The sequence below is a fragment of the Balaenoptera musculus genome, chromosome 2 (genome assembly GCF_009873245.2).
Source record: "Balaenoptera musculus isolate JJ_BM4_2016_0621 chromosome 2, mBalMus1.pri.v3, whole genome shotgun sequence".
In the NCBI taxonomy this organism is placed as follows: domain Eukaryota; kingdom Metazoa; phylum Chordata; class Mammalia; order Artiodactyla; family Balaenopteridae; genus Balaenoptera; species Balaenoptera musculus.
Genome location: NC_045786.1, coordinates 83,478,483 through 83,502,387, shown reverse-complemented (window position 1 = coordinate 83,502,387; position 23,905 = coordinate 83,478,483). Strand labels below are relative to the sequence as shown.

The 23,905-nt window shown below is 37.5% G+C and overlaps 1 protein-coding gene across 5 annotated transcripts in view; it reads left to right on the top strand.

Annotated features, from left to right (window-relative positions):
* GALK2 (galactokinase 2) overlaps positions 1-23,905 on the top strand; it is a 141,207-nt gene that overhangs the window by 18,677 nt on the left and 98,625 nt on the right. For 2 of the 5 annotated variants that reach the window (XM_036842842.1, XM_036842843.1), the window contains 4 exons: positions 7,404-7,492; positions 14,142-14,265; positions 18,570-18,660; positions 21,555-21,701. In XM_036842842.1, the coding sequence (XP_036698737.1) occupies positions 7,404-7,492; positions 14,142-14,265; positions 18,570-18,660; positions 21,555-21,701 (451 nt within the window). Of the gene's footprint in view, positions 1-7,403; positions 7,493-14,141; positions 14,266-17,205; positions 17,296-18,569; positions 18,661-21,554; positions 21,702-23,905 lie in introns of those variants that run through there. The other 3 variants (XM_036842844.1, XM_036842846.1, XM_036842845.1) reach the window with 3 other exon arrangements.

Here is a 23,905-nt window from a genome sequence, read left to right as displayed (position 1 = left end):
GTAACAAGTTGTAAATATTTTCTCTTAGTTTGCTAGTTTTCTTTTGACTTTGATTATAACATTTTCTGCCATGTAAATGTTTTAAAAAATCTTTATATAGTCAAATTTGTCAAGTTAAAAAAATTGCCTCAGAATTCTGAGTCATAGTTAGAAAACCTCTCCCCTATGCTGAGTTATACTGAAATTCATTTGTTTTCTTCTAGTGCCTGATCCATTTGGAGTTTATTCTTGTGTAAGAGATGGTCCTAATTTTATCTTTCCCAAAAGTTTAAGCAGTTGTACTACCACTGTTTATTAAAAAGTTCATCTTTGCATCGTGATTTGAGATGCCACTTTCCTCATATACTAAGTTTCTGTATATACTTGTATCTATTTCTGAACCTTTCATTCTACTGAAGTCTGCTTGTCTATATATGTGCTGGTACCTCACTGTTGTCATTACAGAGGCTTTATAGTATGTTTTAATGTTTGGTAGGGTTACTCCATCCTCACAGTTGTTCTTTTTTAATGTTTTCCCCACTATTCCTGCATATTTGTTTTCCACATGATTTTTTGTATCAACTTGTCTACCTCTATAAGAAAAGCTTGTTGGTATTTTTTGGGGGGGGGTTGCATTAAATTTATAAATTAACTTGGGAGTAACTATCCTTATGATGTTGGGTCATCTTATCCAAGAACAAGGGATGTCTTTCCATTTCTTTGAGTCTATTCTATGTCTTTCAAGAGTGTTTAAAGCTTTACTTAAATGCATTTTGCACATTTCTTGTTAAATTTATTCCTAAATATTTAGTCTTTTCTTGTTGCTATGAGCAAGGTTTGCTCTACCATTATAGCCCTAATTGGTCATTGTTTTTACACATGAAGGGTATTCATGTTTGAGTATTCATTTTATATCCTGCTATATTTGTGAATTCTTTATTATTTAAGTTGGTTTTATTTATTTATTTTAAAGAACGTGAAAATCAATTCCCAGCAGTATCATGGATGAGCTATCTTTTATTTTTATTTTTTTAAATAGTTATTTTATTTTTGTCTGCGTTGGGTCTTTGTTACTAAGCATGGCTTTCTCTAGTTGAGGTGAGCGGGGGCTACCCTACGTTGCGGTGCGTGGGCTTCTCATTGTGGTGGCTTCTCTTGTTGCAGAGCATGGGCTCTAGGCACGTGGGCTTCAGTAGTTGTGGCACACGGGCTCAGTAGTTGTGGCTCACAGGCTCTAGAGCGCAGGCTCAGTAGTTGTGGCACACCAGCTTAGTTGCTCCATGGCATGTGGGATCTTCCTGGACCAGGGATTGAACCCATGTCCCCTGCATTGGCAGGCGGATTCTTAACCACTGTGCCACCAGGGAAGTCCCTAAGTTGGTTTTATAATTGATTCTCTGGGACTCTCTAGGCATCCTACTATATTATCTCCAAGTAGAGATAGTTTTACTTCTGTTTTGATTCTTTATTTCTCTTGTCTAATTGCATTGGCTGATACCTCCAGTATTGTGTGGATTAGATGTGGAGATAGTAGAACTTTTTGTCTTGTTTTTGTTCTTAGTGGAAATGTCTCTAGAATTTCCTCATTAATTAGCTTTGGATTTAAGACTGAGATATATGTAATCATGTTAAGATAAACACCTTTGGGAATAAATTTTATTGGGAGTTTTTTAACACCTATGGAAGTAGTCCTATAATTTTTTTCACCTTAGATTTATTGATACATTATTTTAATGGATTATCTTAATATTTTCAACTTTGCATTCCTGGAGTTAATGCCACTTGATATGAATTATTTTCTTAATATGGTGCTGCCTTATGTTTACTAATATTTTATTAAGTACTTTTGCATTAATATTCAAGAGTGACATTAGTCTGTAGTTGTATTTTCTTGGACTATCTTTATCTGGTTTAGGTATCAATGTTACACTTGCTTCATAACAAGAATTAGACCACTTTTCTTTATTTTTCAATGCTCTGGAACAACTTATGGAGTATATGGGCTATCTGATGTTCATGCTTGGGTAGAACTCTCTTGTAAAACATCTGGGCTTAATGCATATGTGTAGGTGGTTCTTTGATGACTTTATTTTTTCTATGGAAATGGATCTGTTTTTATAAATTGTATCTCCTTAGGAAATTATCCATTTCTTTAGGATTTCTGTTGTGGCCATACCACAGAAACAGGATGGACCCCCACCCAAAAATTTGGTTTGGATGTTGAGACTGATAATACCACATGAACAAGAGGGTATGAAAAGCTTATTACTCACATAATGAGGCTTTCTGGGCAGGGCAGAGCAGGCCACCCAAGCTGGCCAAAAACGGCTTGAGAGAGTAAGGAAAGGAGACTAGCTTGAGGTTTTTGTAGTGGTTAGGAGATGGAGCTGGTGTGCTGTGGTTTGGTTGGTGACAAAAGAGAGAGCACTTGGGCTTTTTTGTCCACTTGCTTGATATGAGGCAGAAGGGGAAAGAGGGAGAGTTGAAGCTCAAAAGCTGTTAAGTAAACATCAAAAAATGGAGTCAGTTTCTTTATTACAGTTTATATTTGTTTGGATAGAGGTCTACAAAGTAGTCTCTTATGACTTTTAAAATTTCTTTTGTTTAATGTTATCTCATCCTTGTTATTTCTTATTTTGTTTATTTATGCTTTATCAGCCCCCATTTTCTTAATTCATTAGCTAGTGGTTTGTCTATTTTGTTAATTTTTCCCCTAAAAACCCAGGGTTTAATTTGTTAACCAGGTCTACTGTTTTTCTACTCCCCATATCATTACTTTCTACTTTTGTCTTTTTGAGTCTTTCTTTGCGCTTTCTTTTATTGATGTGACTGATATATTTGATTTCAACTTAGTCATTTTATTTTATAATTATGTGTTATAATGTAGTTTCTGTGTTTATTTACTGGTTTATCTGTCTGCTTTTGAAATTTCTTTGGTAGTTAGGAAGATTGATATTTTTGTTCTGTTGGTTACTTTTGTATTTATATATCTTTTTAATGCCCTGAAAAAGCAGGGGACTTTTCTTACTTAACCTTTTACTATCTGCTTTGTCAGTTTATTTTTTTCATTGAAAAACACGAACCTTTTCAATAATTCTATCTAGAATCTGATGGACAAATAACCTAAGTTGTTTCAACCCTCTCAATAAAATGGAAGATACAAGGCAGAGAGCATCAAGATTTATCAATAGCATCATAAAAATCACCCTAATGCTCTAATAGCGCTTCCAGTTCTGATGTAAACTAAACATTTAATTGCCTACCATCTTTCATTGCTTCTAGTGGATTCTTATTCATATGCTGCAGAGTAGAAACAGTACTGAACCAAGGAATCAGGAGATTATAATAACTGCCATTTACTGAACAAGTACTTCATGCCAGCCCTAGGCTAGACACTGTTCCTACAATACCTTATTTAATCTTCCAAATAACTCAATTCATATTTCCACCCCATATAAAGGTGAATGAGGTTAAGGAATTTCATCACATGGTCGAGAAGGGGTTTGAGCCCAAGTCTACCTGACTACACAGGTCACAGTCTCTCTGGGGCACTATTTTTCTAGGAGTTTAATAATACTTTTTCATATGCCTGTGTCATAACTTAAAAAAAATTTGTTGCTTTGTCATGCTTAATGGTATCCTTTAAGTTTTTGATTGCCTATGTAGCAATCAATGAGTTTATTTTCATCTTTTCTTCTTTTACACCTCTCATTTTTAAATGGTTGTACTTTTTCTTTCTAGTGGTGGTTTTATTTTTTTTATTTTTATTTTTTTAATTAATTAATTTATTTTTGGCTGTGTTGGGTCTTCGTTTCTGTGTGAGGGCTTTCTCTAGTTGTGGCAAGTGGGGGCCACTCTTCATTGCAGTGTGCAGGCCCCTCACTATCGTGGCCTCTCTTGTTGTGGAGCACAGGCTCCAGATGCGCAGGCTCAGTAGTTGTGGCTCACGGGCCCAGTTGCTCCGCGGCATGTGGGATCTTCCCAGACCAGGGCTTGAACCCGTGTCCCTTGCATTAGCAGGCAGATACTCAACCACTGCACCACCAGGGAAGCCCTAGTGGTGGTTTTAGATTAATCTTAGTTTGCTCTTTTCACTCAGTTTCTTTTTCCAGTGGCTCGCAGTGTTTTGCCTCTTTCTTTCTTTCATTTAAATTTATGCATTCTCTTCTAATCATAATAAAGGTACAGTTGTCTAGTTATAATAAAGAAATAAAAATATCACTTACTTGTTCTTGTTCTAAATTGTTTTGGAGGATATATGGGGAAAATCAGATTTAGGCAGCTATCATTATCCACATCTACTGGGAGTCCAATAAATCTATCTTGAATGATGTGCTAGAGATATCCATTATCATCTCCCTCTCCACATCTTCTGTTGTCATCCACAACCTCTGCTGAAGGAGTGGACCCAGGTGATCATATTTGTAACTAAAGCAATTGACCTTGTTTATATCAAATAGCTTTTCCTTTTTGGCCAAAAGTAATTGGACCAGGATGGATACAGGACCTATATGCTGCCAACCAGATTATCTTTTTGAGAATTTGAATTAGGGGCACAGAGACTTAATCAGATAGTATAGGACGTTGAAGCTGTTGAATCTTCTAGACTTGAGGCCACAGTGTCATGAAAACTGAAGGGATGGAAGAGCAAAAACTCAGAGGCTCACAGAGGCGACTGGAATGTGAAGAGCATTGAGCAGAGGGAAATGGTGATGGTGTTTTTGGAGGGATGAAGGAATGAGACAGGAAAGAGAGAGGCAAACACACAATTTAAATAGAGTTTTGGGGGGCAGAGCACGACCGCTGCACTGGTGTGTCGAGGGGGAGAGGCAGCCACTGAGGAAAAAAAAAAAAGAATGGTTCATCTGACCTAGAGCATGGACATGCCTACAATCCAATTTTGAGCATGCAGAAATAGACAACAGTCTGAAATAGTGAAGCAATGAGAAGGAAGCAATCTGGATCCTTAAATGACCATCTGGAGTGGAGCTATCCTGCCAACTAAGACTCTTCATGTTTGTAGGACAAGTACAAGACATTAGCATCTGGCTGGATGTAGAATGCTGATGAAGAAAATTCCACTATAACATCAGCTCTGGCTTCCTGGAGAGCTCAAGGTAACGGAGTAGAAGGATGTGAGCTCACCCCTTCTTACGAGAACACCAAAATCACAACTAACTGCTGAACAACCATTGACAAGAAAATAGTGGAACCTACCAAAAAAGATACCCTACATCCAAAGACAAAGAAGAAGCCACAACAAGATGATAGAAGGGGCACAATTGCAATAAAATCTAATCCCATACCTGCTGGGTGGGCGACCCACAAACTGGGAAATAATTATACCACAGAAATTCTCCCACAGGAGTGAAAGTTCTGAGCCCCACATCAGGCTTTCCAGTGTGGGGTTCCGGCAATGGGAGAAGGAGCCCCCAGAGAATCTGGCTTTGAAGGCCAGAAGGGTTTGATCACAGGAATTCCACGGGACTGAGGGAAACAGAAACTTCACTCTTGGAGAGCACGCACAAGGTCTCGTGCACACCAGGACCCAGGGGAACAAAGCAGTGACCCCATAAGAGACTGGGCCAGACCTACCTGCTAGTGTTGGAGGGTCTCCTGCAGAGTCAGGGGGGTGGCTGCAGCTCACGGTGGAGACAAGGACACTGGCAACAGCAATTCTGGGGAGTACTCACTGGCGTGAGCCCTCCCAAAAGCCTCCATCAGCCCCACCCAAAAGTCTGTAGGCTCCAGTGTGGGGACACCTCAGGCGAGACAACAAACAGGGCGGGAACACAGCCCCACGCATCAGTAATTAGAGTTTCTGATGGCTGTCACAGTCCTAGGAGGTCATCCTGAATAACTTCCAAGAATATTCAATGTATCTTTCTATCATTATAATAAATTTCCTTTTTTCTTAAATTTTTTGGGTGTGATTTTATGTTTCTTGTAACTAATCTTTAAGATCTATCATTTAATTAATGAATGTCTTGAATATAGTAAGTCTAACAAATATTTACTCTCTTGGTGTTATTACTCAGATACAATATATTGTGGGACTACAAACAGTGGGGGGTATTTATAGAAGTGACTTGAGATGATTTAACAGTGTAAAATTATTAAATATATTATAAGCATTTTTGACCTGGAAGGGACCTATGAGGAATATCTTGTTCAAATGCTCTAATTTGACAGAAGAGGGTCCAAGGGAAAATGATTTGCCAAACTTTAGCATCGAATTAGAACCCCCATTGGAATTAGAACTGTAGTCTCCTGATATCCAGTCTAGTTTTCATTAGACTGTACTGGGTTGAATAGCATCCCTCCTAATTCATGCCCACCTGGAACCTCAGAATGTAATATATATATTTTTTAATATATATGCTAGGTATTATTTATTTTTTTTAATTTTATTTATTTATGGCTGTGTTGGGTCTTCATTTCTGTGCGAGGGCTTTCTCTAGTTGTGGCAAGCGGGGGCCACTCCTCATCGCGGTGCGCGGGCCTCTCACTATCGCGGCCTCTCTTGTTGCGGAGCACAGGCTCCAGACGCACAGGCTCAGTAATTGTGGCTCACGGGCCTAGTTGCTCCGCGGCATGTGGGATCTTCCCAGACCAGGGCTCGAACCCGTGTCCCCTGCATTGGCAGGCAGACTCTCAACCACTGCGCCACCAGGGAAGCCCCCTCAGAATGTAATATTATTTGAACTAGCATCTTTACATATGTAATCAAGTTAAGATGAAGTCATACTGAATTAAAGTGGGCCCTAATCCAATAAGCCCGATGTCCTTACAAGAAGGAAAAACAGAGTCACAGATAGAGACACACAGAGAGAATTCCACGTGATGACATAGGCAGAGATTGGAGTGATACAGCAGCAAGCCAAGGAATGCCAAGGATTGATGGTCACCATCAGAAACTAAAGAGAGGCAAGGAAGGATTTTCCCCTTTAGGTTTCAGAGGTGCATGGTCCTGCCAACACTCTGATTTTGCCTCTACAACTCAGAGACAATAAACTTCTGTTGTTTTAAGTTACCCAGTTTTTGATACTTTATTATGGCAGCTCTAGGAAACTGATACACTACTCCATGCTACTATTTTTTAGTAGAAAGAGATTCTTCTCTGAATATCATTGAGAAATTATCCAGAAAGTTAATTCTGTTGAAGCAAACAATTTTTTTTTCTGTGGTGTACATCAGTATTAAATTTTTTACTCTCCTGTGTGCTTAGCTATACTCTTGTGTCACTTAGCGGGTTACAGTATTGTTTCATCCTGGGATTTTCGAGGAAGTATGTCAGTAAAAGAGTTTGCTTTTATTATTTTTAAAGATAATTAATGGTGGTAGGTATATGAAATGTGTGTGTGTGTATCTTATGGGTTTTTCTATTATCTGGATATTCTGAAATATTCTACTCTTGTTTTCAGATTGCTGAAGCTAAAAGAGATGTTTAATTCTAAGTTTGGATCCGTTCCCAAGTTTTATGTTCGAGCACCAGGAAGAGTCAATATCATAGGTATTTCGAAAGTTCCTTCTCTTAATTTTTTCTTCCTTTGGTAAGATCCAAATTTTTGTCAATACATCGGGAGAACTGAAAAAACAGAATGTTTCACATACATCTGCTATAGCAAGATAAATTTTACATAAGGAACACTATATTTTCATCTTTCCCAATCCATGTTATTAATGTTAATTTTGTCCATTCATTTTTAAAATTTAGAAATTTGTTGAGACCCAGTTATTTACATTCTTTTCGTGAGAGATGGACAGATTTTTCTGTGCTGCAGGTTAAGTTTTTAGACTGCAGTGAGTAATTTTGATGGTTTTACATTTACTCATTGGATTAGAAGAATACAGGAAAACCGAATAATTCCTTGCTTTTAATAGTGTGGTGACCTGAAGAATGAATACGTTTTATCAAGAGAAAATGGGATGGGGAACTGAGAAAAATCCAAATCAAAGGAGGATTAAAAAGAAAACTTTCTGTACTGGAAAGTGTAAGCATATAAAAAAGTAGTTGGAATAATATAATGAACTCCCGTGTACCCAAAATGTAGCTTCAATTATTATCAACTCAGGCAGTCTTATTTTGAAGTAAATAATGGAGGATTTTAAAAATATGAGATGTTTGAGCGTGGTTAAATGAGGTGGGGAGGGGGAATTGAGTAAAATCAGTAGAGAGAGACAGATCAAAGATATCTGAAAAGAAAGGAACTGATGGAGCAGGATTCCCAAGAAGGCAAGAAGGGCTGGTGTCTATGGCATAGGAGGAGGGCCACTTTGACTCTTTTTTAACACAAGGCAGGGAAGAAAAGGATGCAGGTTGATGCAGGTAAACGTATAATTTTGGTATAGAAGGTTGAGGGAGTTCTTTTGGGGGAGAGTTGGAGGTGTTGGAAGTTTAAGGAGACGACAGAAAGTTTGAAACAGCTTTGTCAAGGATGAGAGAAGGAGAGGACTGGGAAAAAAAAAGTTTGCTGGGTAACATTGAGATCTGGTTAGAGCAGGAGACCATAGAATTGTAGCAGTACCAATCTGCAAAATTGTTCATTTTTCCCCCTCAACTAGTCTAAGTTGCCTGTGTTTGATCTAGGTTTGGGGTTTTGTTTTGGATGGAGGTTACAAGAGAATGACATCAAGAATTCACCGATATTGTCAGAAGGGTAGGTGAAGTAATGAACCCTGGAATCTATGCTAGGTAGAAAAGGAAAGAAAGGTAGGAGGGAACCTATAGGGTAGAAAGGGCAAAGAACTGACTCTGAGGAACAGGTGATAGGATAAATGGAGTAAGAGAAATGGCAGGATGGGAAGTTTTAGTAAAGAATTTGATGTTTGAAACAAAAATTTCACAGGTAGAAAAGTTCCAGGTGATAAGAAGGTCTGTGGTTATTACTGGATTTGTCAAGTCCACGGAAGTAGATAGCTGAAGCAGAGAGGAGGTCAAGTTTTCCAGAGGTGAAGTGATAAGGAAGCTGGGGCCTTGGGCTGGGTTGTTTACTTGGATGTTATCCAGGCATTGCAGGACTGGGATGGAGAGGGTGGAATGAGATGCAAAGGTCTTCAGTGAGGAGCAGATGTCTGAGAGTCAGAAATGAAAGTGATGAAGACGAGAGAATGTGGTATGAGCCTCCGAGGAAGAGGACAGGAAGAAATCCTGGAAACAACAGAGTGGGAGGAGGTCATCAAGAACTCGTTGCTATTGTGAGAGGACTGCAAAGAAGCAATATCCTCAGAGGAGAGAGCCAAGTTTCACTTAGTTTTGGGAGTAAGCCTTCCAAACTAAGGTATTTCCTGAATACGTAATTCTTATTCTAGGAAATGTATTGACTATTTTCTGATTTTAAAAAAGGGGGGATTATGTTCCAAGGTAGTTAATTAGTTAGTGCTTGGGATGAAATGAATTTCAGTCTTTATTAAAAGCATTATTATATTTTCTGTTAAAATATCCAAAATGTAATCATGGTTGTTATCCTTACTTGCCAGTAGTTCATGCTCCCTCCCTGCCCCTCACCCAGGATGTTTCCATCAGTTTTCACAGAGGGAGGAATCTTCATTCTCAGAAGGCTGTCATTCACACTGTAGCCTTCCCAACAGAATCTGGTGGCTCCATAGAGTTCTGCTTACTTATTTACTTATTTTAATTTTTAAATTTTTTTAACATCTTTATTGGAGTATAATTACTTTACAATTGTGTCTTAGTTTCTGCTGTATAACAAAGTGAATCAGCTATACATATACATATATCCCCATATCTTCTCCCTCTTTCGTCTCCCTCCCACCCTCCCTGTCCCACCCCTCTAGGTGGACACAGAGCACTGAGCTGATCTCCCTGTGCTATGCGGCTGCTTCCCACTAGCTATCTATTTTACATTTGGTAGTATATATAAGTCCATGCCACTCTCTCACTTCGTCCCAGCTTACCCTTCCCCCTCCCCATGTCCTCAAGTCCATTCTCCACGTCTGCGTCTTTATTCCTGTCCTGTCCCTAGGTTCTTCAGAACCATTTTTTTTTTTTTTTTTAGAGTCCATATATTTGTGTTAGCATATGGTATTTGTTTTTCTCTTTCTGACTTACTTCACTCTGTATGATGGACGCTAGGTCCATCCACCTCACTACAAAAAATTCAATTTCGTTTCTTTTTATGGCTGAGTGATATTCCATTGTATATATGTGCCACATCTTCTTTATCCATTCATCTGTTGATGGACACTTAGGTTGCTTCCATGTCCTGGTGATTGTAAATAGAACTGCAGTGAACATTGTGATACATGACACTTTTTGAATTATGGTTTTCTCAGGGTATATGCCCAGTAGTGGGATTGCTGGGTTGTATGGTAGTTCTATTTTTAGTTTTTTGAGGAACCTCCATACTGTTCTCCATCGTGGCTGTATCAGTTTACATTCCCACCAACAGTGCAAGAGGGTTCCCTTTCCTCCACACCCTCTCCAGCATTTATTGTTTGTAGATTTTTTGATGATGGCCATTCTGACTGGTGTGAGGTGATACCTCATTGTAGTTTTGATTTGCATTTCTCTAATGATTAGTGATGCTGAGCATCCTTTCATGTGTTTGTTGGTAATCTATATATCTTCTTTGGAGAAATGTCTATTTAGGTCTTCTGCCCATTTTTGGATTGGGTTGTTTGTTTTTTTGATATTGAGCTGCATGAGCTGCTTGTAAATTTTGGAGATTAATCCTTTGTCAGTTGCTTCATTTGCAAATATTTTCTCCCATTCTGAGGGTTGTCTATTCATCTTGTTTATGGTTTCCTTTGCTGTGCAAAAGTTTTAAGTTTCATTAGGTCCCATTTGTTTATCTTTGTTTTTATTTCCATTTCTCTAGGAGGTGGGTCAAAAAGGATCTTGCTGTGATTTATGTCCTAGAGTGTTCTGCCTATGTTTTCCTCTAAGAGTTTAATAGTGTCTGGCCTTACATTTAGGTCTTTAATCCATTTTGTTTTTATTCTTGTGTATGGTGTTAGGGAGTGTTCTAATTTCATTCTTTTACATGAAGCTGTCCAGTTTTCCCAGCACCACTTATTGAAGAGGGTGTCTTTTCTCCCTTGTATATTCCTGCCTCCTTTATCAAAGATAAGGTGACCATATGTGCATGGGTTTATCTCTGGGCTTTCTATCATGTTCCATTGACCTATATTTCTGTTTTGTTCCAGTACCATACTGTCTTGATTACTGTAGCTTTGTAGTATAGTCTGAAGTCGGGGAGCCTGATTCCTGCAGCTCCGTTTTTCTTTCTCAAGATTGCTTTGGCTATTTGGGGTCTTTTGTGTTTCCATACAAATTGTGAAATTTTTTGTTCTGGGTTTGTGAAAATTGCCATTGGTAGTTTGATAGGGATTGCACTGAATCTGTAGATTGCTTTGGGTAGTAGAGTCATATTCACAATGTTGATTCTTACAATCCAAGAACGTGGTATATCTCTCCATCTGTTTGTATCATCTTTAATTTCTTTCATCAGTGTCTTATAGTTTTCTGCATACAGGTCTTTTGTCTCCTTAGGTAGGTTTATTCCTAGGTGTTGTATTCTTTTTGTTGCAGTGGTAAATGGGCGTGTTTCCTTAATTTCTCTTTCATATTTTTCATCATTAGTGTATAGGAATGCAAGAGATTTCTGTGCATTAAGTTTTTATCCTGCTACTTTACCAAATTCATTGATTAGCTCTAGTAGTTTTCTGGTAGCATCTTTAGGATTCTCTATGTATAGTATCATGTCATCTGCAACTGTGACAGTTTTACTTCTTCTTTTATGATTTGGATTCCTTTTATTTCTTTTTCTTCTCTGATTGTTGTGGCTAAAACTTTGAAAACTATGTTGAATAATAGTGGTGAGAGTGGGCAACCTTGTCTTGTTCCTGATCTTAGAAGAAATGGTTTCAGTTTTTCACCATTGGGAACGATGTTGACTGTGGGTTTGTCATATATGACCCTTATTATGTTGAGGTAAGTTCCCTCTATGCCTGCTTTCTGGAGGGTTTTTATTATAAATGGGTGTTGAATTTAGTCGAAAGCTTTTTCTGCATCTGTTGAGATGGTCATATGTTTTTTGTCCTACAGTTTGTTAATATGGTGTATCACATTGATTGATTTGAGTATATTGAAGAATCCTTGCTCCTGGGATAAACCCCATTTGATCATGGTGTATGATCCTTTTAATGTGCTGTTGGATTCTGTTTGCTAGTATTTTGTTGAGCATTTTTGCATTTATGTTCATCAATGATATTGGTCTATAGTTTTCTTTTTTTGTGACATCTTTGTCTGATTTTGGTATCCGGGTGATGGTGGCCTCGTAGAATTAGTTTGGGAGTGTTCCTCCCTTTGCTATATTTTGGGAGAGTTTGGGAAGGATAGGTGTTAGATCTTCTCTGAATGTTTGACAGAATTCGCCTGTGAAGCCATCTGGTCCTGGGCTTTTGTTTGTTGGAAGATTTTTAATCAGTTTCAATTTCAGTGCTTGTGATTGGTCTGTTTATATTTTCTATTTCTTCCTGGTTCAGTCTCAGAAGGTTGTGCTTTTCTAAGAATTTGTTCATTTCTTCCAGGTTGTCCATTTTATTGGCATATATTTGCTTGTAGTGTAATCCCTCATGATTCTTTATATTTCTGCAGTGTCCGTTGTTACTTCTCCTTTTTCATTTCTAATTCTATTGATTTGAGTCTTCTCCCTTTTTTGTCTTGATGAGTCTGGCTAATGGTTTATCAATTTTGTTTATCTTCTCAAAGAACCAGCTTTTAGTTTTATTGATCTTTGCTGTTGTTTCCTTCATTTCTTTTTCATTTATTTCTGATCTGCTGTTTATGATTTCTTTCCTTCTGCTAACTTTGGGTTTTTTTTATTCATCTTTTTCTAATTGCTTTAGGTGTAAAGTTAGGTTGTTTATTTGAGATGTTTCTTGTTTCTTGAAGCAGGATTGTATTGCTATAAACTTCCCTCTTAGAACCGCTTTTGCTGCCTCCCATAGGTTTTGGGTTGTCATGTTTTTATTGTCATTTGTTTCTAGGTATTTCTTGATTTCCTCTTTGACTTCAGTTCTACTAATTTAAATATGTGTTTTCTACTTGTGAACCACTGTTTTATATTATTGTCTTTTTGAAGGAAGTTCGGGAGAGAGACAATTTTGAAAACCACTTCTCCATCTTTCATTGTCAATCCATTAAAAAAAAAACCCTAATTTCTTATTTTAAAGGACACATCAATATAGAAACAAAAGACTTGCTACTTGTAATAATATGTAGAATAATATTTATTTAAAAATGTAATTAGGCAGTTGAATTGTCTTTTATTCATTTTATGTTTCTTAGTTGCTCAATGTCTGCCATAGAACAATCAGATATACAAACCTGTCCTGGGGAAATATAAGTGAGCTTGCTTAGCCCATCTTTCTTGAATTGTTATTTTGTTTTAAAATCTGATGAATAACAACCTTGAGTTTAAATGGTATTTTGGAGAAACCATTGTGGTATAATAGGCAAAAAAAATTCCTGCTGGTGATTCATAGAGGAATTAGAATGAAAAGGAGAAGAGAATAGTTTGTTTTCTATATTTGCTTATTATATGTAAAATAGTGCAGGTTAAATTTTTTTCTAGCTTTTTCTTTATCCTAGCTATGTCTAGCACATTTAACACAGCTAATCAGTGCCAAGCTAATATGTTAGGCATTTGGTTAGGCCACAAAGATAAATAAAGACTTCACCTTTACTGAGTTCATTGGCTAGTAAGGAAAAGAGTGGGACTCACATAATGTTATTATAAGTGAGAGGGTGCTAATGGCTTCCATTGTTCATATTTTAAAAGTTAATACAAATGAGCAACAGAGAAAGGAGACAATGCTTTTCTTGATGCTCCACATAACTAGTCACTAAACATAAATATTCAAAGATGATTACTATGAATTAGAAAGTGGAAAAAATTTGTGAATATTTAAAGAAGTTGAAAAATTAACAGAAACTAATAACTAATATATAATACTTATTCTAGCAAAAGTTCCTGGCTCAGACGTTAGTGAGAGAAAGCAAATTGTATCACTTTCTGCCCTTAGTATTTTTATTTTCTGTTAAATCCTGCCTTGTGGTCCAGTTTTTCTTGTATGTCAACTTACTTGAGATTCATATGCTAGCAATGATAAAAAATGCTTTCTCTTTATTCTAGGAGAGCATATAGATTACTGTGGATATTCTGTTCTTCCTATGGCTGTAGAACAAGATATGTTAATAGCTGTGGAACCTGTGAAAACACACGTTCTCCAGCTGGCCAATACCAATCCCTTGTACCTGTGAGTATTTAGAATTGCTACTGTGTGTAATGGGGTGTGTGCCTGTGTGTGTGAGTGTATGTGTGTTTGTATTTGTACCCTAATGAATTCTTTTTTTTTTTTTAAATAAATTTATTTGTTTATTTATTTATTTTTGGCTGTGTTGGGTCTTCATTTCTGTGCGAGGACTTTCTCCAGTTGCGGTGAGCGGGGGCCACTCTTCATCGCGGTGCGTGGCCCTCTCACTATCGCAGCGTCTCTTGTTGCGGAGCACAGGCTCCAGACGTGCAGGCTCAGTAGTTGTGGCTCACGGGCCTAGTTGCTCCGCGGCATGTGGGATCTTCCCAGACCAGGGCTCGAACCCGTGTCCCCTGCATTAGCAGGCAGATTCCCAACCACTGCGCCACCAGGGAAGCCCCCTAATGAATTCTTTAGGAGATATCAAATTTATAATAAATCACTTAATTTATTGATAATTTGTATCTGACTTCCTAAAGAATCTAAGTTTCCCTATTTAATATTTGTTCATTTTGTTCATTTACTCATTTATTTAAGAAACATTTACTGAAGACTTACTCTGTGTCTGACACTGTTTTAGGTACTGGGTCAAAAAAAAGATGAAAATAACTCTGTCTTTGCCCAGAAGGTATTTATCATCTATTGAGGTTAACTATCTCTAGCAAAGTCAGGGCTGGGGCCTTATATTACTAGGGCTCCCTCTAATTCTCTCATCATAGCATCTTAACATGCTGTATTGTCATTATCTGCTTACTTGCCTGTATCCCCCAGTAGATTGTAAGCTCTGTGACTTCAGGTACTGTTGCCTCTCCAATGCTCTACTCTCAGTGTCAAACATAGTGTCTGGAGCATAATAGATATATGTTTCTAGTACACATGCTTTATCAAGTTAAGGACATACTTTTTGTTGTTGTTTTTTAATTCTTGGTTTGTTAAGATTAAAAAAAATCATTAATGGGTACTGGATTTTATTAATGTCTATTCAGCATTGAAGATCAGTTAAAAAAAATTAAGAATTACACCAACGGATTTTCTTTTTTAAAAAAATTTTATTTTTTTATACAGCAGGTTCTTAATAGTTATCCATTTTATACATATTAATGCATACATGTCAATCCCAATATCCCAATTCATCCCACATCCCCCCTACCCCACCCCCACTGCCACTTTCCCCCACCAATGGATTTTCTAATGTTGAACTGTCTTTGCATTCCTGGGATAAGGCCTACTCGCTTATAATATATTATGATGGATTTGATTTGTTAATTATAAAAAAAGATCTTGGCATATAATTGGTACATTATATTTTTGGCTTATTGTTCATTGGACTGTTTGCCTGCAATAATATTCATTCATTCAGCAAGTATTTTATGTGTGTCTATACCAAGTTGTGCAAGGTAATAGAAATTCCTGACTTTTATATGAAACTTATTGTAAAAGATCTTTTTTTCTATTTATTTTGCATGATTGAGAATATATCTTATGTACATTTCAGACCCTTTAAAGAAAACCTTACATTATCTCAAATATAATTTTGTGTCATTGTAAACCTTTAAAACTGGGTACCATAATTTGTCATATTGATTTACTCAGATTCACTTAACATTCCCACCATGGTGAATGTGGGCATTCCATTTTTTTTCACAAAAGCAGAGCCTGCAACAGACTTGGAAGGAGGTGTTTGGGAAATGATCCCAGGAGCAGTATTAAAAGAGGATGGAGACTGAGTTAGGGAAGCAGAGGTGAATTATCAAGGCAGGTAGCTCCTGCTGTAGGTAAGGGGCTTCATTCCACCAGGACCCCTAGGAAGAATGCAGCATGCCTCACAGAATTGTCCACATATTGTCTAGCATGCATTGCATAATTTCTTTATTCATCATTGATGGACATTTAAATCATTTCCAGCTTTTGGCTATTATGAATAATTCTGCTGTGAATATTTGTATACAAATCTATGTGTGGACACATGTTTCGTTTGGTAAATACCCAGGAGTGGACTGTCGGGTTATCTTTTTAAGAATTTGCCTGTTTTTCAAAGTGGTTGTATAATTTTACATTCCTACCACCAGTGTATGAGAGTTCCAGTTGCTTCACATCTTTGCTAACATGTCTTTTTAAATTATATCCACTCTCATAAATGTGTATTAGCGTCATGTTGTGGTTTTTAAGCTATGTTTCTAATTCTGAAGGAGCTGGCACTTTTTAGCTTTTGCTTTGATGTTTCTCATCTAGCTTCCTACATTTGTGCAAATTCCCTCCTCTACTTTTCCTAGTATACCACCACCCCTGTCCCCCAACTCGTTCCTGGTTTTCTTTTCTTTGTGGTGACTTCCAAGATCTGCTTATCTAGGAACAGAACTCATTTAGTTTTGCTAACATAACCTTTTCTACTTTCCAAATTCTGTGACTTCTTGTTGACTCTAGGCAATAAATTTTAACTCCTGTGGGTGATATTAAAGTGCTTGTGAGCTGGAGTCAGACTGTGTGTGTCCCTGGAGAGTCACTAAACCTCTCTGAGCCTCCAGGAAAGCCTCCCCTTTCCACCCTAGTGTGCTGACTATAGAAATTGCTGTATGGTCAGGTCATTCAAGATGGCTGTTCTCTTGCTCTCTGTACTTCCACTGCTCTACCAGAGTCTGCTTCACCTGTACCCTAATTATAGAGCTTAATCAGTTACTACCCGTGTGCTTGCCCCCTACCCCAGCTGCTGGTTTCCCTGGTAACTGATGAGCCAGCCTGACCTCAATTCCACCTATAAATGGTAGCCTCCTTCTCCCCGAGTAGCGAAGATTGCTGCCATGTCTTGCCTTCTGTCTGCCGTACACAATGGGGTGTTGCTGCAGGATGTTTTGCTGCAGACCTGTAAGATGCCCTATCCAATAAACCATTGATGTCTCTGTCACTGTCTCCAGGCTCTTTCTTCGGTCTCAAGGCTGGGCAACTACAAGGTTTGCAGGCCTGCGGGGTGCAGCCCAAAAGATACCCTCTTGGCCTTGCATCCCACCTCATATTACACACCATCACATGACAGTGGTATGTGATCATGATTTGTGTTCATGCTGTCTTGGCTAGATTACAGATGCTTAAAAGATAAGCCCTTTGCCTTTTACCTTTATATTCCTGTGAATGCCTCGCACACTTAAGTGGTCATTCAATATTTTTCTTAGGAGATGATATGTCCATGTTATTAAGATAACGCATGGAAGGCACCTACCACAGTGACTGGCACATAGTAGGTATTTAGTAAACTATATGAAGAGCACTCAGTCAATATGGGGAATGTTACTTATTTCCTCACATTTAAATTGATTTTCCCCCCATTTCACATATTTTGTCCTTTGGCTGATTTAGAAGCCTACTATCTTTCATTTTGAAGTAACTTTTGACTTTCAAGGAAGTCACAGAAATAGTATAAAGAATTCCCACATGTCAACTGATGTGTCCTCAGGGCATCATATCAAGGAGGCACATGATGTTCCTTTAACTGTTGTTAATTTTGATCATTTGGTTGAGTTGTCTGCCAGATTACCATAAAGTTACTATTTTTTTCCCTTTGCAGTTAGTATCTGGTGGGGAAATACTTCAAATTTATATAAATATCTTGTTTCTCATCAAATTTTTACTCAATAATTTTAGCATCCTTTGATGATTCTTTCCTGAAACAATTATGGAGTTTGCCAAATAGTGATTTTTCCATTTCCGTCATTTCTTCTATTAGTTGACATTTTGCTCTAAGGAATAGCTTTCCCTTCTTCTTCATTTAGCTGTTTATTCATTTGTTATTTTATATCAGTGTAGATTCATGGAATCTTATTTTATTCAATGAGTTATGATCCATTAGAATCATTATTTGTTTTGTTTGTTCCTTCTTAAACTGTGCAGATGTAAAATCTGATGGGTGGTAGAAAAGTGTGGGGAAAGGAGGCTTTGAGTACTTCTGTTCTAGTAAGAGGTGTGCCAAACAGCAGGCCCAAAGGATAAGCATTTATGTGGTTTACAGCAACTTAATAAGGACCATCATGAAATAAAAAGTGGTGTAGATTATGCTAAAATATATTGGGTCCTCTCCCTTTCAGGAAATAAAAAGGGTCAGTTGAAAGTAGTTTAGTTATTAAGGTCACTACAACTTCTCTTAATTTTTAGCAGCTGGAGATGTTTGTTGTTTTTGTAGACTGTGAAGTACGAACGTGGGAAGTAAATGAAAAGTGAAATTTCAGTGTCATTGTCTTGGCACAAGGTGGCAGCAGTCAGCCATCGATTCTGTAGCGCAAAGCCTCTAGAATTAACGGTGTCTTTTGCTTTTGCAGGGACTTCAGTACTAGTGCTAATAACATCCAGATTGACAAAACCAAGCCTCTGTGGCACAACTATTTCTTATGTGGATTTAAAGGAATTCAGGTAAACCAGTTTATAAGGCACCTACTAGCAGTTGAGGTTATGATGTGTATTATATCAAGACATTTTATTTACTTTATCATTTTTGTCTCCTTTTAATGCTAACTGATGTTTCTGTTCTGTTTTGCTAAATAATGTATTTCAGGGAATTGGGTAGATGTGACTGTTTCTGGGTGGTGTTCATAGGGGGCTGTAGTGACTGTTCATAAGGCAGGTGCAGGTGCATCTGACAGATACCTTTCTAGTTTTCAAATCTTTGTTCAAGTTTTCTTTCGAAAGATACATTCTAGTGATATCATTTACATTTTGTTCTAGGGATGTATAGGTGTATACTGTAATAGGATTTAGAGCTGGACAGCCCTGGGTTTGAATCTGGGCTGTACCTTGCTGTGTTGATTTAACTTCTTAAGCCTCAGATTTGTTATCTGTGAAATGATGTTATTATTATCCCAACAAAGAATTGTTGCAAGGATTACACAGTGCTTGACACATAGTAGGCATTAAATAAATGGCAACTTAGGGTTGTTATTACTACTTCAGATGGGGTTAAAAAAAAGATGTAGTGGAAATTATTAGAATAAGTATTTCCTAGAAACACTGAATAATTACTTTGAACATCTCTAATGTCATGTACAAGAACAAGAAGATGAAAAATTTCCACTTTCTCTCCTAATTAAAAAAGTATGAAGGACAAAAAGAAAATTGATTTGCTAAGTCAATTTGATTTGCTTGTTAAAATTCATGTTTTACAGAGCTTGTGTTCCTTACTGCCTGGTGGTCCTATTTGAAACTTTGTTATGAGTAGCCTAGGACTCAGTGGCATATCCATTACAGATATGCATCACATTTATTTCTGATGTATAGTCCTGTACTCTAATTATCGTTGTTCTGGTCTTAGACTTCCTTCCTTCCTTCCTTTCTTCCTTCCTTCCTACCCACCCCCTCCTTCCTTCCTTTCTTTCTCCCAGACACATGGTAACAACTTACAGGAAAAGTTATTGGCAGGTTTTAAATTTTCAAATCATTTGGCTTGTCACATGCATTAGTGGGAATTACAGTATTTGGAAGCATTTGCTTGGCAAATGCAATTTCATATTCCTTATAGCAACATGCCTTTTGTAGCATATGGATAAAGTGACCTAAAGAACAAATCTTGCTTTGTGTTGTATTTGAGAATTTCAGGTCTTACAGCCTTCCTTTTCGATTTGACAACTTATGTGCAAAAGCAGGTCTGTTTAATAAATGTTTGGCAGAGAAGTAATTTAAATGTTAGCCTGTTCAGAAACCTTCAAATCCAAATACGAGAAAGTTCCAGAGGATAATCTGTTTATATTAAATTGAACATGTTATCCTTTTGGGATAGCACTATTACTGAATTTGGCAAAACCCATTTGCATTTTGAATCTGTTGTACATTGTAATTTAAACATTGCGTGATAAGTTTGTAAGTATGATTCACATTCAAGACACCCTGTGGATCAGTTCATGGTTAAATATATAGCGTTCTCCAAGGATTTTTTTTAAACAAGCTGTCAGATGTTCTGTACGAAAGGGCATTGGCAGCAGCGGTATTTTAGTTTATAATTTGTTTGTATTTCTGGAAAGGACATTTTTAGGTGGTTTGAAATCAAGAAGAGAAGTACATCCAACTGAATCTCTTCTTTTGTGGTGGATGAGTTTTGCCAGCTTAGGGAAAAAAAGACAAAAAAAATTAAAAGGAAAAAACCAGTCTTTTATTTGCAGAGTTTTGTTGTTACTGTGGCTATTCTAGCTAGTTTATTGAAGTTTCTCTGAAGAATAATATGTATGATGAAATGCATAATTATGTAATATAATAGTATTTTTACTTTGGTCTTGAGCCGTTTGAGTAATTTGTAAACATGATGGTACTTTTTCTTGAGGAGGAGATGACCTTGAATTTATTTTAATTTTTTAATTTTTTAATTTTTTGAATTTATTTTTAATCCTAAACTACAAAGGATATGATATGATATCATCCTAAGTGTCCTCATCCTAGGTATTCATCTAAGTATCCTAGAGCTTTCCATCTTGAGATCAGAGTCTGATTATTTCTTTGGACTTTCCTATTTGTAGAAATAGAGTTTCCCTGCTTTATTTGGAGTCTGCATTCTCATTTGTGGCTGAATTCTAATTTGGCTGTCTTGAAAGCTACCATATGGCTAATTTGTATCTATAAACCCTAGTAAAAATCTGGATTTCCTCATATAGCTGACTTACATTAAATCACAGTGACAATATGCTGGCCCGGGTTTCTGACCACAGTGAGAAGTTCTCAACCAGAAATCAGAGACCTGGATCTTACTTCCAGCTCCCTATATGTGATCTTGAGAAAGTCTCTTAATCTGCTGGTGCCTAGGTTTTTCCATAAGTAAAACAGAACTGAGAAAGTTTGGAAGGTCCTCTGAAGAAAAGTATTCCATAAAATACTCCATAGAAACAAACCACGGCTTAGCGTTAGACTTTTACAATGACAGAGTGTTGGGATGTGCTACAAAGAGATTTAACCTGCCTCACTAATAATTGTGTATTTCTTGTCTTGCTACTTGAATTATAATTGTTTAATATTTTTACATATTTGTTCAAATCAATTAATATTCATGAAAAAGATCATTCAAAGCAATTTTAGGAAATGGATCAGTAGCTTTTTGTTCAACAAAGTAAAAATTAATCTTCCGATTATAGTGCCCTGTGACCAAGAGCCATTAAATAAAATGTCATTCATGTATGGACTCAGCTAGATTGAATTGCACAAGTTGTTTCTATAAGTAGCATAATAAGTCCATTGATAGACTTTTGCTCTCTGAGGAATGAAAGAACTTTCCGCTACTCCTTGAATCCAACCAAAGTTACTAGTGCTATTTTTCCTTCTATTCTTAGGAACACTTTGGTCTTAGTGACGTGACTGGAATGAATTGCTTGGTAGATGGAAACATCCCACCGAGTTCTGGCCTCTCCAGCTCCAGTGCTTTGGTCTGTTGCGCTGGCTTGGTGACACTCACAGTGCTGGGCATGAACCTATCCAAGGTAACCAATTTGAATGAGTTAGCCTGACAGAACCCTTTCTTTCTAAAGTATTAGCGTCCAAATCTCAAAATTAGAACACCTTTCTTTAATTGAAAAACTTTGTCTTACCTGAAAGGACTGCACACATGGGCATGCATTGTAACTTAAGTTCTGCTTGTGATAAACCACAAGGTAGTTGATACCTTCCAAAGAGTAAGCAAATATGTGAAGAGCTGTATCAAAATGCTCTTAGATTAACTAGGGAGATTGAATGCATGGTTATCTTTTTAAAAATTTATTTATTTATTTATTTATTTATTATTTTTGGCTGTGTTGGGTCTTCGTTTCTGTGCGAGGGGCTTTCTCTAGTTGCGGCAAGCGGGGGCCACTCTTCATCGCGGTGCACGGGCCTCTCACTATCGCGGCCTGTCTTGTTGCGGAGCACAGGCTCCAGACGCGCAGGCTCAGTAGCTGTGGCTCACGGGCCCAGTTGCTCCGCGGCATGTGGGATCTTCCCAGACCAGGGCTTGAACCCGTGTCCCCTGCATTAGCAGGCAGATTCCCAACCACTGCGCCACCAGGGAAGCCCCTGGTTATCTTTTTAGATCACCTCATTAACAAATTAACTTTAGAGAAAGAAATTCTAGGCTTCATAATTGGGCCTACTTATTTTCACCCAGAACCTTCAGGTAAATACTTGACAAGCAGTGGGTAAAAAGGGTAAAGACCAGGAAGTAAAGGAACTGAACAGCATATCTGTTTATGCCAGCAGCTTAGTCACTGAAACAAACTTTTAAAAAAAATAATTGCATTGCAAAGAGGAAATACTTATTTAAAGAAGACATAAATCCTACAATAGGTCAGAAAGCCTCAACTTTACAAGTTCACATAAATCTCTGACTTTGCAGTTCAGAGCAGGTGTGCTCAGCTTTAATTAATGTTTTGGAGTTCTGGTTCAAATAAAATATTATCATAGGTTCTTTTTTATCTCATGTACATACACTACCAAGTTTACAGATGGTTTAGGAATATAGACTGGGCATCAGGCAGATCAAGAGAAAGTCACCCACATGCTTTAGTCTTCAGACTGCTTTAACTTTCACTTTGAAAATTTTGTATGTAAGAGAAAAGAAAAATGAAGGAGAAAGCAAAGGCTCAGATAGAATTCTCTTTAGCTGTCATGTGTAACTATACAGGAATTAGTCCTTTGTAAGCAATGGCTCATTTGGAGGTAGGTTACCTTACTTGTTGTTATTTGTTTTTTGAGAAGAGAGAAAGTAAGGGAAAATAAGTCCTTATGTAAAATCTGCTTCCACTGGCACTGTGTTTAATCTGATGGTTTATTTGTTTATTCATTTGTTCATCATTCAGCCATTACTTATCTAGTGACTACTTTGTGCCAGCTAATGTTCAAGGCATTGGTGATATAATAGGTATAGTTTTAACCCTCATAGTACTTATGATCTAAAGAGGGGAATAGAGACAAGTCAATAGGCAACTGTAAGAGAGTGTGATAAGTGGATAAGTCGTGTGCTATGGGAGCAGATCTAATCCACATTTAGAGAACATAGGCCATCTAAGCTGAGACAGGGATTAATAGATGTTAGTCAAGAAATACTGATAGCATGATAACACTGATAACATTGGATAGGCATGTTTCAGGCGGTGGAAATATCACGTGAAAATATCTAGAGTAAGAGTGATCATGGCTTGTTGGAGGAAATATGAGGCTTAATTTAGCTGAAGCATATACTAATTTGAATGACAGGGTAGGAGACCAGACGCTGGGCCTTGTAAACCAGTGTTGAGGAATTTGGGCTTTATCTGGATAGCAGTTTGTAAAACCATTGCAGCTTTCAGGAAGAGGATAACACAATCATATCTATATTTTAAAAAGACCACCCTGGCTCTATTATAAAATTTAGACTTGAGGGTAACTGTATTAGCAGTAGAGAGATGCCACTTCTAGGGAAGTGGCAGTGATAATGGGGAGAGAATTAGATGATAGATTTAAGGTACATCTCAGACAGAATCAATAAGACTCGATTGTTGATTGGATGTGAGACAGCAAAGAGTCAAGGATTATACCCAGGTCTCTGGCTTGGTGTGATTCACTGGGATAAGGAATGTAGATGAAAAAATAGGTTTGAGGGGAAGGCAAAATGTTGAATATGAGGAATTTGTGGGCACACTGATGGAGTTATACTGTTTAGTTACAAACAATA